Source organism: Podospora pseudoanserina, chromosome 3 (assembly GCF_035222485.1).
Source record: "Podospora pseudoanserina strain CBS 124.78 chromosome 3, whole genome shotgun sequence".
NCBI classification, from domain to species: Eukaryota; Fungi; Ascomycota; class Sordariomycetes; order Sordariales; family Podosporaceae; genus Podospora; species Podospora pseudoanserina.
The window spans coordinates 2192818-2209123 of record NC_085922.1 but is presented as its reverse complement, the minus strand read 5'-3'; the positions used below and the strand labels follow the sequence as shown (position 1 = coordinate 2209123).

Sequence of the window (16306 nt, the reverse complement as noted above, 5' to 3'; positions counted from 1 at the left end):
TACAATGAATGCCTTGAATCTACACTGCTATGTCACCCCCCTTCCCCCTTTTTCCATCATTTACCTCCGCTCTCTAAAAACCAAAACTGTCCAACAAGGAGTTCGCATCCGGCTCCTCAAACACCGTCGGAGGCGGCTTCGGCTTTGCCGTTGTCCCACCACCACCACCAGTCTTCATCTCCCCCGGCACCTGCATCTGCCCCCCCGGCGTCGCAAGCGGCGACAGTGGCCCCCCACGGATAGGAATATCAGCCACAACCAAGCTCCCCCTCCTCTTCAACAGCCTCAACGGGTTAATCTCCCCTCCCAACCCCGTCATCGCCTGCGCGGCAGGGTGGAAAAACTCCCAGTTTCTCACCAAATCAAGGCCGAGCAAGTCACAGCCCATGCGGTCATATAACCCGGCAGAATGCAGCACAAACTCCCACTCCACCTTTGGCGTGACCTTTGTCGCTCCGCGGAGTGTTTGAAGCGTCTTTTGGCGGAGCTGGCGGTACAAGATTATGAGGGCGGGGTCGTCGGTGAGGTAGGATTTGGATTTGAGGTTGCCGTCGTCTGGCGGTGGGGAGGAGGGGGTGGTGGAGAGGAGGGCGAAGACTGGCGTCTGTTCCAAAGAGTTAGTCAGGGGGTGTTATAGAAAAGAAACCCGGGGGGGGAAGACTTGCAATAAGTGCCCTCACAGCCATATCGCGACGCCCAAGCATCCAAAATGCCCACGACGCTAACCAGCGGTTTCCTTCTTTTGCTGCAGTGGATAGGACTTCTTCTTCGAGAAGCCTCTTCAGCACCGGCCCATTATCACCCTCGTACACCCTCGTGATCGCCACCGCGAGCTGCAGGTCATGAAGCTGATTAAGACAGACGTTCACCGCATCATGCAAATGGTCCGCCAACAAGAAGAACGCAGCCGCGTACTCAAACCTCCGCTTCGACATCAACGCGTAAGCATTCTTCAGCGCCGCAGTCCGCCACTTCGGATCGTCAAAGTTATTCGCCAGAAACTTCGACGTCGAGGCCTGTTCTTTATTCCAGCTTGCCATTCTCCACAGGCCCTGGAGGACAGTCTTCTTCTTGAGGGCGAGGTAATAGAGGCTGCAATCGATAGGGTTCTTGTCCTCGCCTTTGGTGTACTCGTTTCTCGCAATAATCTCAAACTGTTGCCTCACGGCAGCGTTGTCACCAAGCCACATGAACATGCCGCTTTCTCTCGCGCCCTCCCACAGCATCCTGCCGTGGTTATGCTTGGTCACAAAATCGACAAGGACGTCTTGGCTGGTGGAGTGGTATGCCCAGCTGATTTCGCGCCACGAGATGTGCACCTCGTTTGCTCTTCCCTTTCTCAGGGCGTGTTGCCTGAAGGCGAGCATGAATCTTGCTCCGTTTTCGTCGAGGGAGCGACGTTGTTTTTCGACCACGCCGACGCATTCTACAATGTCGACGAGTTGGATTTGTTCGTGGCCCGAGAGCTGAGGGATGCCAATGCGGGTGAGGCGCTCGTTGATGTCGACAGCTGTTTCTTCCGAGAAGGGCTCGTCGCCGTCGTCAAACGACTGCCGGCGGTTGAGGTACTCTCTTGGGTGGCCACCGCCGTTATGCAGTGACCCATCACCGGCGTAGAATTCCACCAGGTCGAGGCCGAGGTAATCATCCACCACATCACCCTCTACCCAGAACCGAAGCGTCTTGCGCAACGCCTGCAGGACCTTGTGAACGAGCGAGATCCTTCCGGCAAGGATGCACATGCTCAAGAACTGCGGGTGGAAAACCGGCAGCGGGCCATTGAGCCGGTCCACAACCTCAAACAGATCAAGCTGCCTCGCCTTGCCCTTCCGATGCGGTATCCTCAGCCCGGTTGCCGGAACAAGCGAAGTCGAAGCCTCAAACTCCCGATCATGCACAAACAGCTGGTTCCCCGCCGCAATCACCAAGTGTCCACCCCCCAACCAAACCGAGTCCCCAATCGGATGCGGTGTGCACTGCCGTATCGAAATCTCCCTTGTCGGCAGCCACGCCGGCCCCTTGTTGAGATAATCAAACCTCATCTGACTCAACAACAACACCCGATGAGGAAACCCAACCGCCAAGATACTCTGCTTCGCCGGCGTGGTCGCCCAGTCCAGATCCCTAATCGTATGACTGTTCTCAAACTTTTGCTCATACTCCAGCCTCGCCCCCCTGATATCCCAAATCGTCAACGTCGACCGATCCGCACTCACCAACGCCGCCTTCTTCAGCGTGCTCCCACTGACCAGCGCCGGGTTCGCAACCCCCGTCTCCAGCGAGCTCGTCGACAACCACTCCACCCCCTTCCCCTCATGCCCAACCCTCGCAGTCCAAAACTCGACCCTCCCTGAGTGCGTGTACGAAATCGCCACATCCCGTGCAAACACATCCAAAAACCCCGAAACATGGAAATCCGCCCCGGCCGGATCAACAGGTAACACATACCCCAAATCCCCCGCATCCTCAAGCGTAAACTTGACAAACTCCCTAATGCACCCCCCCTGATCCCCCTCCCCCCGCCCATTCGCAACCTTGACCGTCGGATCGTTCGGTCTATAGAACGGAAACTTGACCTCCCAACCAACACCCTCCTTTTCCGACGTAATCGTCGCAACATGCGCCGTGGTGTAATCCTCCACCTTGTGCCTCGGCAGCACAATCAGGCACAGTGGTTTCCCCGGCACATCATACCTCTGCTCGGCCAGCAATCTCGCCTGAGCCCCCCTACAGTCCCAAAGCTCAACCTTTTCGTGCCGCAAGAAAACCACAAACCTCCCCTTTCTCAACACGCACATCCGGTGAACATGCCCCGCTTGCTGGATGACGACCTGTCTCCTCAACATCGCCACCCCCTTCCCATGATCCAACTCATGTTTCCACACAACGCTCTGCCCTGACTCCGTCCTCGTAACGACCGCCCTCCCACTGAAATTCCTCACCACCTTCTTGACCGGTGCCGAATGCCCAGTCCAAACAGCCACCCTTTCTAGCCTCTTCCTCTTCGGGTTCGGATCAACCAAAGCCGCGAGATCGGTCTCATAAACCTCAATCCTCCCATCAAAAAAGTGCACCAGCACCTGCAACAGCCCCTTGCCATCACAATAACTCTGCACCTCGACATGTTCACCTGCTGCCCCTCCCCAGTCCAACCCCTCCACCCCCTTCACCTCCACAATCTCCCAGACCCCCCCTCTCTTCTGTGCCCCCGGTTCCCAACCCACATCCTCCAACCCCCAAACCTTCACCCCGCCTTTCCCATCCAACCCGACCACAACCTCATGACACCTCCTCCCGACCTCCACCACCCTCTCCACCCCCTCCCCCCTCCCCCGTTCCACAACCCCCTCAACAGCCCCCATCAAATCCCCCCCTTGAACCACCCACCCCATTTTCATCCCCAACTCCAACCCCCCCCAAAGCCTCAGCTCCCTCATCCCATGCCCATCCCCGCCAACCCAAAGCTTTACTCTTCCTTTGCAGTCCACCGTCCAAAGCACATTCTCCACCGTCTGCCCCTCATGCCTCGGCCTCCTCCTCCACTCAAGCCTGGTAACCACATCCCCGTGCCGTAGGTACACAAAATCAAACCTCGCCCCATCAACGCCCTCCTCCGTCCCCGCACCCCCAGACCCATAGCTCAGCCTCCTCCACACTTTCACCAGTTTGTCATATCGCCCCACAGAGGCTATGTACGCCGAATCATACGACAACAGCGCCATTTTCGCTGGATTAGGGAGCGGTTGCGACCATGATAAATGAATATCCCCCTCTGGTCGGGACGTCTGCCATAGTTGGAGGGATGATGAGGAGGAGACCAAAAGTTCGCCGTCGCTGCCCCAGGAGAGGGTTGCCGGATGGGAAGGGGAGGGAGAGGAGAAAAAGGTTCCTTGTAATACCCAGCGGGGCTCACGCTCGGGGGAGTTGATCGGGAGGAGGGTGTTGATTGTTGGTTTGTATATCCTCCCTGTGCCAGAGGTGGTGATAACGGCGATTTTGGCCGTGGGTTCGTCGAGGGCAACGGATTGGAGGGGGGTTGGGTCGTCGTCGTAGATGGTTTGGAGGAGATGGGATGGGGAGGTGGGGCTTGGGGAGAGGATTGAGATTGCAGGACCGGAGATGTAGACCTACACCGGGTAGGGGGTTGTTGTGAGGAAAGGCAGATTTGGGGGTGGAAGGGGAAGAGGTACGGTTATTCGACGGTGGCCGGACTCGGATGCGTTTTGGCAGTAGCCTGTTGCTAGGGCTTGGAGGTGGGGGAGGGGAGGCCTGGAAGGATGGTTCTCATGTTTGGTGGTTGTGATGGTGGTGATGGTGGTTGTGATGGTGGTGATGGTGGTGATGTGGTGGTGGTGTGGTGAGGATTCGTCTGCTGCTATTGATATGGTGAGTCTGTCGCAGGCATGTCGTGTTCTCGGCTTGTAATTCAATGTGCAAAAGGGACTCGACGGTTGGTTTCTGTGTCGTAACTCGTTATGTTTGTCTGCCTGGGAGCTGATTTGTGCTGTCTGTGTCGAGGTAAGTGATTGAGTGAATGGTTGCCGCGTCGTGCCGTGCCGGCTGGCAATTAGACCCCTGTCCTTGTTTGCCAAAAATACGTACCTTTTACAGGCAGTAAAGCACACAAATCACAGAAAACAAAACATGAGATGAGGAAGATGAGTTGATTTAGAAGGTGTCACGCAATCAGTCAAAGGAGCGCGCCTTCAGAACACATGCGACACACCAGCTGCTGCATCATGCGACTTGCAGCAGTGGGAATCTGCCCTGAGCTGCGAGATCGCTATGACGTGGGGTTCCAGAAGCTCCCCCCCCACACTTTGCGACTCTGTGGCTCGGCATTTGTGTCAGCAAACCCCCCATCATACAGAGCATATTCATTCCCTTGTTTATTTTGTCTATCCCATACATTTGTCCGCCGCCCCGCCGACCCTCTCTAATGGCACATCCACATCTGGCTCAGCCTCTTCTCCCCCTCCTCCCCCTCCAACCCCCAAGTCACCTTGATGTTCAACCCTCTGTGATGACCCTCGGGAATAGCATACTCAATCTCGCCCTCCAACCTCGCCCCCTCCTTGACCTTCTCCTCGCTTCCCTTCGGCTGCTTGGCATGGTCAATCAACATCAACCCCTGCCTCCAGTGCGTCTCCTTGTCAAACGGCCCGGTGGTAAACGCCACGCTCTCCTTCCCCTTGACATCCATCCACTGCTTCCACGTCAACTGCTTCTCGACCTGCTCCTGTCTCGACTCGCAGAAAAAGGTATCAAACCACACCAAGAAACCATCAAGCTTGTCCTTGGACGTATAAGTCGACGTCCACTTCTCGTTGAACACAAGGTCCTCCTTGGTGCAAGTGTGGAGGTCGAGCATCCTGAAACACTGCGCGGTGCCGGCCACGGCGGCGTCGGGGAGGTGCTCAATGCGGCAGTTGGCGTAGGTGCCCTCCTGCATGGCCTTCATGTCAAAGCCATAGACATCCCGCCAAAAGTCCATGTTGTCGGTGACGTATTCCTCGTCGGCCACAGGAGCAATCCACATCGACGTGTGTGATGGCACGAGAAGACCGGTGTCGGGCTTGAGGTACTTATCCCTGGCGTAGAGAACAGAGGGAAGCATGGCCTCGTAGAGAAGGCAGTAACCCATCCACTCCGAGACGATGATGTCGACCGTGGGCACCGGAAGAGTAACCTCTTCAATCTTGCCGCGGATGCAAGTGATGACATTGTCGAGCCCGTTGTTGAAGATGTTCTCGCGGGCCTTGTCGATGATGGCGCTGTTGTCAACAGCAAGAACCTTGGCCGCACCAGCCTTGGCGGCGAACATGGAGAGGATACCAGTACCGCACCCGATGTCGAGAACAGTCTTGCCGGCAAAGATGGCCTTGTTGTTGTAGATAAAGTCACGGTAGGCGTTGGTGCGGATCGTGTCCTTCAACATGGTCTCGTGGATGTCGTTGTGGGCGTACGACTCAAAGTAATAGGTGGCTTCCGGTGGGGAGTCGTCTTTCTTTTCTGTGCCGTTGGTAGCAGGAGCAGGAGCAGGAGCAGGGGCTTCAGCTCTAGCCTTGGAGGACTCGGGCTTGTCATCCTCACCCCATCTCTGGTCCAAGGTCTGCTGGACAGCAAGCCTGTAGTTGGAGAATTGCTGAGAAAGCTTCTCGAGCTCTTCCTGGAGCTGCGCATTCTTCCGAAGAAGCTCATCAACGGCCGGGACCTCCTTTTGCTTGATCTCCCGGGCCTGAGGAGCAGCCTCACCAGCGGCAGGGAGGTCATCCAAGCACACGATGAGGGCATCATCCTCCAGTACCGGCTTCAAGAGTGAGTCATCCTCGAGATCAGACGCCTTGATATCATCCGACTTGACTGTCTTGCCATCGTGGACCTTTTGGCGGACTGTGATCTCATGTTTAGTTTCCATAGCTATCATATGAAAGTAAAAGTAAGCAACGTACTGAAGTTGATCAACTTGATCGACCCGTAAAAGTCAAGCCCCAACCGATCTCTCACTCCCAAGAAATCCAACCCATATTTCTCCTTGCAGTAGGTGACCATGGCAAGAGCATCGTCAAAGACCTTGTCGTCCATCAGCGAGATGACCTGCACGGTCTCCTGCTCGCTGAAGTCATCACCATCGTCCTGATCACCCTGTAGCCAGTTGCCAGCCTCGGAGTTGTCTGACGAGGAGCCGTCGCTGATGGAGGGGGGGTATGATTCGGCCATTTTGTTTCTTTTCTGTGGCACCAAAAGTGGCCGTTTCGGTGTCTGTTTTGTATAAGTGAGCGTCGGAGTTTTATTCCAACGGCTGTGGATGAAAATTAATTTTTTCTTTTTTTTTTGTTCCTGGCTGCAAAATGGAGGGGTCCCATCGCTGAGCTGCAGGTCACAAAAAAAGTGCGGGGAGAGAGCCTGCAGGTGAAGGTTTCAAGGGTTCATCAAGGGTTCATCAAGGGTTCAACGCACATAACCCTAACCCCTGGATGGATGTTGCTTGCCCTGGTCAAACAAAACATCCATGGTGGACACATTGCCCCTTTTTCTGTTAAACACAGGATATTACAGCTCTTAAGTGTTGTCGGGACATTTAGAGATACCTGAGAGGCTCACAGCTCACCGTAGAGTTTCCAAACAAAGCAAAGGATGCAGTTATCCAGGTCATGACGACTGTTTCCCGAATCCTGGAAAAGCAACTGACTTGTCTCGTGAAACGCCTGGTTCTTTTGCTAAACCTGAGGACACCAGTGCTGGCCACAGGGGGTGTTACAAGGGCATCATAGAACGAGAGCAACCGTTTCACAAAACCGACGTCTGTATTATGAACAATAAGAGGCTGGCCAAGCCGGGTAGCTGAGGTGGATATGGTGAGCCCACAAGAGAACCTGAAAGTCAATCTGGGCCGAGAAGCAACGCAATAAACAAAAGAAACCTGATTCTCGTTGCGCAATCTCGCCATCACGCCGCACTCCTGATGTCCTCCTCCCTCATCCACGAAGACTGGGAGAGCGCTCTATCCATCCATGTGTTAGTCGACTAATGGCTCCTCGCACCATGAGGAATATTGTCGAGGAGAGCGTGGCGTGTCGTGCGGAGCACAACCTCGTTCATCGAAGCCTTGACCTGAACAGCCCACCTGGAATCACTGCTTCCTTTGGTTGGCGGAAAAGTAACACCTGGAAGGATCTCGTTGTGTTGAGCAGGCGGGACAAATCGTTCGTCGCCGCGCGGGGATGGCAGATCCGCCAGGTACTGCGCGCAGAACCAGCAGGCCCCCTTGCTACAGCCAATGTACCTATCTTTATCCTGGAAGATCTTCCCGGTGGCGTTGAAGAAGTTGGCAATCTGTATTTCGGCGTGGTAGCGCGTCAGAAGGACGCCTTTCTTCTGCTGAAGCCACCGGCTGATCTCGCCTTGGAAACTGAAGCCCTTGTGTTCTGTGCTCCCTCGCTCCTGCTCGAGATAGTAACCCACCGCTGGATCGCTGCTGGGGATGCCGGGGAAGAGATTCGTGAGCTTTTTGACTATGGTGAACGGGTCAGGCTCGTTGTTGTAGTCGCCATTTGCCCAGTCAAAAGCCCGGGTGAGGTTGATGGGCGTGGGCTTCAGAGCTTCCTGGTGACCACCCTTGGGCAGCTGGTCGAACTTGACACGGTAGCGCTGACTGGCAAAATACGGCAGCTTGTCGATTCCTTCCGCCACCTTGAAAGCGGCGTACTTGTGGGCTCCCAAGCGGGCGACAAAGTGTGCGAATTCCTTCACATCGTCTGAATAGTCCGGGTCCGACTTGGGCAGGTGGCGTTTGGCGAGGAAGTTCTTGAGCGGCTCTTCGAACCAGCACTGGTAGCATGCAGTGACGAGTTCCACCTCGTCAGTTATTAGCAGTAGGCCATCGATCCAATTCTCAATGGGGTGGTTCCCCCTGCTTGGAACTCGCCGGTCTTTTTGTCCTGAGCTGTTTGACCACCTTCTTCCCAAAAGAGTGCAACTTTATGGTGTAGAAATTGATGCGGTCCTGAACCCCGTGATATCAAGCCACGCGCCTACACCGGCAGCAATCATCTACATTATTGGCTACCCAGACACTGAGGATGATACACATCTAAAGTCATCATCACCCCCTGCAATGTTCCAGACATAAGTAGATACCTCTCTTACGTAACTGGATCAGTCCTGGATCAAGCAAACCACAGACGCCCTTCTTATATGTGAGAGCAATGCTTTTCAGACCTCCCATTTTTACTTGCCGGACCCCCTATTCACAACACTTTTACCTATAAGCCGTTAATATAAATGAAAGTTTGAAGAAAATTTTATATTTACATATGAACTAGTGTTTCTTTTTTCTTTTAAGTCGTTAAAATATAATCTTACCTTTATAAACTAGTCTTTTAACAAAGCTTTCTCTTAGCTTATTCCGGTTCATCAAGATATAAATATCATAGTTTTAGATCTTACTTTTTAAAAAGATATCATCCACAATATATAATAGAAGGCCCAAAGAACACCCTTATGAACTTTTCTTTTTCATAAAGCGCGAGAGACGTAATTACTACATCCTTTTTATATAGTTGGGGGATCCAGCAAGTAGAAATAGGATGGCTGCTCGGATGCTTCACCAATTCACCACACCTCACTTTTCAGCAACCCAGTGTATTATTTACCTGAACAACTCAAGGAGCTCGTTTAGTAAATAACAAGTGTTGGAAAACTACCTGCGTGGCCAGCGTGACGCTGTGAAACCTCTTAGCTTCGTCGGTTGCTGACTGAACCGGCCTAAAATGGGCCATTTCGGATTTGGTTTCTTGGCTGCAACATGTGGCTGACTCTGGGCTGCTTCATTTCTTCTGTGAGGCGCCTATGCAGCGGACTGGGAGTCTTTGAGCGCACAGTTGAGGTTGAAGCTCGCAATACCTTTGTCACGATCTCACCTGCCGCAGTCTCCGGTGTGGACGTGTATTCTTGAGACAAATCCTTGGCTTCAGCAAGCAATTACCCATGGCCATAGCTCTAAAAAAAAAAGAAAAAAAAAGGACACATAGCGGGAGAGCGGTTGTCAAGATGCAAGAAACCATCAGACTTTCTACCATCTTTCAACTCATATCTACATAGTAGCACCCACAGCCTGGCTATCAATCACCAAACTCGCCCCCTCCTCATCACTCTTCGGCTTGGCAAGGTGCACACTCACCCCGGCATCCTGGGCATACACCCTCAACCCAAGAACAGCAACCGCGTTCCACGGAATGGAAGGCGAGTTCTCGTCCTCGGCCAATTTGCGGGCTTCTTCTTCCTCCTTCTGCCGCTGTTCCTCCTCCTCCTTTTCTTTCTCCTCCTCCTCATCCGTTTCAGACTCGTACTCAGACTCGGAATCATCCTCCTCCTCTTCCTTTTTCTTCTCTTCTGCTTTGTTCTCGTCAGGTTTGGCTTCTTTCTCCTCCGCGGCTGGGGTGGTGGTGGTGGGGGGGGCAGGCCTGATAGCCAGTGTCTCCTCCTTCTTACCGTCGTCTTTCTTTTCCTCCTTCTGTCCTTCCTTGGGGGGAGCAGGGGCGGACGAAGAGGCGGTGGAGATGGTCTTGGGAGCTTCAGTCTTCTTCTCCTCAGCCTTGGTAGTGGCAGCAGCAGCAGCATCCTCCTTCTTCTCAACCGCATCCTCCGATTTCTCCGATTCCTCTTTCTTGTCAGTGTCCTCCTTCTTCTCGCCAGCCTTGACATTAACCGTCGTCTCACCACCCTCGGGAACTTTCACCGTGACCTCGGCAGCAGCAGCCTTCTTTTTCTTCTCCTTCTCCTTCCGCTTCTTAGCCTTCTCCCTCTCCTTCTTCCGCTTGGCCTTTTCTTTGGCCTTGAGCTTCTTCGCCTCAGACTTCCTCTTGGCCTCCTCCTTTTTCTTGAGGATGAGGTCGTCCTCGTCGGGGATGCCACCTTTGGCGTGTGCGAGGTCGTATTGCATGCCTACCTGGCGGAGTTTGGAGGGGTTTTTATCGGCCCTACAAAGCGGCTGTTAGTTATTCGAAAGTGAAATGGAAATGGAGAGAGATAGATACCATTTTTTGACAACGTCTTCGACTTGATCCCTCCAGTCGCATCTTTCGGCCGTCACCTTGGGCAAGACCTCATACCTCCCCGGCTCGAGGTCAACCTCACAGCTTACCGATCGGCTCTCCCACTGGTGAACAGGTCTCACCCGGCAGATGTGCTCCTCGTCCTTGCCGCCTTCTTTCTTCAACAGGAAGTGAAGGGAGAAGTTGTATTGTCCCTCAAAGCCCTGAAAGTATCTTTCGTCAAGCTGGCTCAACACCACAACCACCGTCCCTGCTTTTTTGACCTCGATCACGAATTTCTGGTTGAGATACCCCGCCACCCAGCCCACACTCACACTCGTCCATTGTTGCACCACCGTCCACTTCTCATCAAAAAGTCTAGTCCGGTGGATAAACAAAAACGTCTCCAACATATCAGAATAACTCATCCAAAAAACACCATCATCCCCAAAAGTATGATTCAGCTTCTTGAACCAGTAAGGAGTCCACTCCTTGCTCCCATCCGACCAAGGCCCGTTCCACTCCCCCACACCATCACTGCTCCTCTGACCCCACGGGTTCCTGATCTTGACCAACCTCACCTTCTTCCCATCCTCACCCACCTCCTCCGTAGCCTTAAGAATAGAATAAGCATGCCCCAACGCAAGGCCACCCTTGTAGCTATCCCACCCGGTCCCGATAGCCGACAAGGCGAAGACGAACTCCCCATCAGCATTCACCAGCTCCTTCCAAAGCTTATCCTTCCTGAGCACCCGGTTGGCAGCAACAGTGGTAGTAACACCGCCAGTCATATCCTCCACAGCCTCCCCGCTCCACCCCCCAGAAATAGCCTCGTAATCCCCGTGAACCTTTGCGTACGCCTTCTCCAAGATCGGGAGCCAAGTCTCGTTTTGGTCTTCGCACTGCGCAAAATAGAGGGCTTCGCTCCCGGTTTGGTATCTCTTTCTGTACTCCCTTGCCAACTTGCCGGTCGAGTCGTACCGGTCGCCGTAGTAGTCAAAGTCGGGGTACTGGAGGTAGAGGTTGTCGTCTACCACGACAGAGATCCACTCCCCGTCTCTGTAGAACACAAAGCCGTACACGCCGACTTCCTCGTCGCGGACGACGCAGACTCTGTCCATTAGGTCCTTTCGGTGGGTGATGGTGGCCACGGCGGCGAGCCACCAGCAGTCGCCGTTGGAGCCTTGCTTGATGTCCGAGGATGAGTACCCGTCTATGGTCCATTGGGGAGACGAAAAAATCCAGTCGAGGCGGTGCTTGGAGCCGGGGTTGTACCACTCGCCGCACTGGACGCCGTTCTTGCTCCTAGTGGATTTGGGGTTGGCTCTGGGGTCGGTGTGGTGACGGGGCGAGTTTTTGCCGTGGGGAAGGACGCCTTTCTGTGCGGCAGCAGCTTGTTGAGCTTGGGGGGTAGCGCCCTTGGTCACGGGTTGGCCTTTGGTTCCCCAGGCGCCGAAGAGAGCGGCCCAGGGGTCGTCGGCGATGTAGCCTCTGACTACTCCGGGGTCCAAGGCGACAGTTCCGCCTGGTCCGAGCGCGTTGGATTCGGCGAGGGTGTCGAGGCTTCGCTTGAAGCGGTCGGCGCTGACGGCATTGCCGGTATCATCGGTGTCCCAGTCGTCCCAGTCGAAGCGGACGAGGCCGTTGAGGCAGTTGTCTTCGAGATCCCACTCGATATCAAAGTCGGGGTCGGTGAACTTTTCATTGGTACGGTGGCATTCTTTGATGATACGCTGGACTTTCTCCCGGCACTCTTTTGCTGCAGCCTCATAAGACTCGGCTGCGTTGCGGGCTGAGCGGGCTGGTTGGCCATCCTCGAGTGAGAGAGGGAGGATGGAAGAATAGAGAGAACGAGGGAAGATGCGGGTGACTTTGCCGGGCTTCTTGGTGAAGTATCGGTCCCAGAACTCGTGGATGAGCTCCTGGGGAGCCTTGCTGTAGTTCTTCTTCGTTGTGGGGGGAGGGATGGGAGGGGGTGGAGTGGACATCTTGGGCAACTTGGGGTTGGCGGTTGTCTTGGACAGAGAAGACAAGATACTCCAGTTTAGGAAGTAACTAAGAAAGGATCAGATGTCTTGAGAAGACTCAAGACAGCCTAGAGAAAGTTGAGGAAGACCAGAGCAGACACACACGAGAGAGGGAGAGAGAGGTGGGAACAGGCTCACTTATACCTAAGGACGACGCCGTCGAGTGACATGGTGTAGCCCTATAGCTGAGGTGAGCTTCTAGGTTGCATGAAGACGAACGCACTGGCACCGTTTGTGTCTCTTCAGCTAGGCATCCCTCATATCATATCCACAAGAGGTAGGCCTAGAACGGTTGCATGGGGTCGGCGGGGTAAACAGGGCTGAAGAAGAAACAAGGGTCTTATCTGCAGCAAAGGGACTGTTTGTTACAGGCTGAGGACGGATACAACGGCGAGCTTCTTCAAAGCACGAATAAGGTTGTGCTACCGCCCTCGTTTGAGGCTGCTGGGCCACACGCTTGCTGGTCTGGCTGGTCTCGTAAGGGGCTGACTAAGGAGAGATATCCAATGGAGTGCTGACAGAGCACACCGTCTTCTTGATAAATGTCGGTTGGCTTTCTTCCCGTACTGCATAGAGCCGAGCTAATAACGCAGTGAGATGAAGAGTTATTGGAGTGGAAGCTGGGTTGAGCCACTTGAGAAGGTGGGATTCTTGGCAGCAATGGTTAGGTTAGACGACATGGTCCACATCACCGATGACAGTCGGAACGTTTTGCTCAGTGTCCCTGTGGCACAGCTGTACGGAACATTCATCTATGCTTGAGCTGTGAGGCTGGGAAGCGGGGTGGTCGTGATACTGAAAAAGAGAGGGATTAGTGAGCACAGCAGGATCACTCAACATGGAGCACGACTTGCAATCTCACTGCAGTGCCTAGACGGAGGTATGTTATGGAAGCAAATAGTGTCTTCCGAGGCTCGTAGCATGCATGCTGCATATACGCTCCTTCGTCTCACGCCAGAAAATAGTGAGAAGTTGTATGGAGAACGAAGAAGAGGGGAAGGAACAGAGACCCTAACCCTAGATGGAGGGCGAGCTACAGGTGTTGTTGATTATGACCTCAGTGTTTAGGAGCTGAATGGATGAGACAAACTTCCAGAAGAGTTATACAAACTGCATGAGCGGTAGTTCAACACTATGTTTTTATCACATGTCGCCATCTGCTGCCATGGCCTGGCTACCCACTCTACCTTAGGGTGCCAGTAGCTTCATAGGTCCCACTTTTCTTATCGATAGGGCCAGTCGTCAAGGTTCTGGAGGGACAAATCCCCGCTCTTTTGATCGAGTCCTGCGCGCGATGACGAAGTCATACAGCTCTTGGCTGTGCAGATGGCATATCCAGAGGGCTAATATGGAGGTAGCACAAGTACCACTTCACGGTTGTCGAACCCTCAGTTTGCTGAAGTGTTTGAGAAAACGAAAGACAAAAGGCGGACACCCAAGTCAGCCTTATAATTTGAAAGTGGGGTACATGGATCAGCTATCGATGCGGTGATAGGTGGTGACCTCGGCAGAGCTGGTACTTCCACCTCCAGCCGCCTCCATTGCGCCGCAACCCTCCCTCTTCAGGTCAGTCCCCGTCGCCGCCACCTGCATCAACATTTCGTTTTCGATGCGATCAGATTCAATTCAATGCCACCACCAAATACCCCAGAGGAAGGCTTGCTTCCCCCTCAGTCGGAGCCCTCGAGAATCGCGTCCATTCTGGCGACGGCAACCCCACCTCCATTAGATTCAGCGCCTGAGCAGGCCCCCTCGCCTGAGGCTGCTGCTACCACCACCATCACCACCACCACACACGCAGTCGTCCCTTCGTCACCAGAGGACCCTGCGCTCCTCGAGATAGACTACCAGATCCTCGAGTATCTCGACACAGTAGATGAGACGCTTCTGTGCCCAGTGTGCAAAACACCATTTCATGAACCCATAACCACATCATGCGGTCACACATTCTGCGCCTGGTGCATCAACCGAGCCCTTGACATCCAGCCAACATGTCCCATCGACCGTCAGCCGCTCACAAAGACGCGTGACTATCATCGCCCACCGCTGATCATCAAAGATCAACTCGATCGCCTCAAAGTCAAATGCCCCAACAAGGGCTGCGATCACATCTGCCCTCGGGAGCATCTCGACAGCCATTATGAGCGCCGCTGCGAGCACACCATGGTGCGCTGCCCCGACACCAGATGCAGGAAGAGAATTGCCCGCCGCCACGTCCAGGGGCCTGCCAGCACCTGCATGCATCGCGAGGTGTCATGCCGATACTGTGACGAGAGGGTGGCGCTGGTGGATCTGAACACACACTACGACTTCCTCTGCAGCGGAGCAACAACAAAGTGCTCGGCGTGCGAAGCAACCGTCGTTCTCCATCGCATGGAGAAGCACTGCGCCGAAGACTGTCTGGAAACGCAGGTACGGTGCAAGTGGCACATTGCCGGCTGCAAGGTCGACGATAAACGGTACCTGGTTCAAGAACATGAGACTGGCTGCCCCTACGAGATTATTGGGGAACTCCTCAAGCAACGGGCCGAGGACCGCCGGATAATCGACAACCTCACCGATCGCTTGGTGGCTTTGGAGACGGAGCGGCGAGAGCATCAGGAACGACGCGCTCGTCGGCGAGAACTCTCCCGCCAGGCACCAAATACGTCCCACGGAGCAGACGCAATCGACCTCTCCGCTCCCGATCCCTCCACTTTCTTTTACGACATGGAATGGAGACCAGACCTTTCCAACGTGGGAGCAGGTGAGAATAGATCATGGGGCTCCCCCGAAGACTACATGCTTGCCCGCTTCGAGCGACTGGAAAGCCGGATGGAGGACCTTTCCAAGCAGGTAGTTGAGCTGGATGCGCACCAGTCCATGAGTATGCTACAGCAGATCATGCCACTCAACCAGCAGCTCGTCGAACTAGGCAGCAAGGTGGGCGTCCTGAACATGCACACTACCTGGTTGATGAACATGCAGAGACACAACCATCTCCAGCAGCGAGCCGGAGCAGTGAGCTCGTCAGGAAGCGGCATGGGCAATTCTGGAATGGCGTCAATGTCGCAAATGTCATCCGCCAATGATATCAACAACAACTTCCCTGTCAGGTTAACAGAGGGCGGACTGCCATACCGGACTACAGCTAGCCGCCGGAACAGTGATGGGAGAGGAGAGCCACCTCCCCGGCTGTGAAGATACAATGTTGAATGTTGATCAAAGCGTATCGCATATTTTCTGGCGCTGGGTATGGACGGGAGGGTAATGTTGCCCAGTCATGAGCTGTGTGAGAGTTGTATGGCTATCGTTGATATGGCGCTATGGACGTAATGGGTTGCATCATGAATTAGGTATGCGTAATGAGGTTATTCAGAGATGTTCTGTGGGCAGGTCTCTTCATGTAGAAACAACAAAAATAGACGAGCAACTAATAATGAAGGAGGATGAAGCTTGAAGAATAGAAAGAAGAAAGAAACATGCTATAGTCTACCTATGTCGAAGTGGTGATGCCCTCTAGGCAACGATAACGATAAGATAAGGATAAGGTTAGATTAGTAATGCCTACCATCAGCTCTCTCTTAAAAGGCGGAAAAGGCGTCTTCTGCGAGCTTCCAGCGCACACAGCGCCCAAAGCAGCGGCGGGCATAAGTCAATGACAGGGCATTTTCGTCCCAAGAATACTTTGTCCAGGCTGTCTTTAGGCTCCAGTTGTTAGCGCAACCCCCCCAACGTGAGCTGAGTTCCGACCCCGCCATATTT

General features: G+C 54.0%; 4 protein-coding genes across 4 annotated transcripts; 1 reads left to right on the top strand and 3 right to left on the bottom strand.

Annotated features, from left to right (window-relative positions):
* Positions 1-73: 73 nt before the first annotated feature.
* On the bottom strand, positions 74-4738 carry RAV1 (regulator of (H+)-ATPase in vacuolar membrane; the record flags this gene model as incomplete). Its single annotated transcript, XM_062945747.1, has 4 exons — positions 74-604; positions 681-4127; positions 4191-4508; positions 4727-4738. 4 exons carry the CDS (start codon positions 4736-4738, stop codon positions 74-76), a joined length of 4308 nt encoding a protein of 1435 aa, XP_062801775.1.
* Positions 4739-4936: 198 nt separating this feature from the next.
* On the bottom strand, positions 4937-6902 carry rmt3 (Ribosomal protein arginine N-methyltransferase rmt3; the record flags this gene model as incomplete). Its single annotated transcript, XM_062945746.1, has 2 exons — positions 6453-6902; positions 4937-6393 (listed from the first exon to the last, which is right to left on the bottom strand). The coding sequence occupies exons 1-2, from the start codon at positions 6718-6720 to the stop codon at positions 4937-4939; spliced, it is 1725 nt and encodes a 574-aa protein (XP_062801774.1). The 5' UTR covers positions 6721-6902.
* A 2571-nt stretch (positions 6903-9473) lies between these two features.
* Positions 9474-13631, bottom strand: QC764_306400 (uncharacterized protein). The gene is made up of 3 exons (XM_062945745.1): positions 13425-13631; positions 10539-13357; positions 9474-10481 (listed from the first exon to the last, which is right to left on the bottom strand). The coding sequence occupies exons 2-3, from the start codon at positions 12521-12523 to the stop codon at positions 9596-9598; spliced, it is 2871 nt and encodes a 956-aa protein (XP_062801773.1). The 5' UTR covers positions 12524-13357; positions 13425-13631; the 3' UTR covers positions 9474-9595.
* A 560-nt stretch (positions 13632-14191) lies between these two features.
* QC764_306390 (uncharacterized protein) lies at positions 14192-15742 on the top strand (the record flags this gene model as incomplete). The annotated part of the gene is made up of 1 exon (XM_062945744.1): positions 14192-15742. The coding sequence occupies one exon, from the start codon at positions 14192-14194 to the stop codon at positions 15740-15742; it is 1551 nt and encodes a 516-aa protein (XP_062801772.1).
* Positions 15743-16306: the final 564 nt, after the last annotated feature.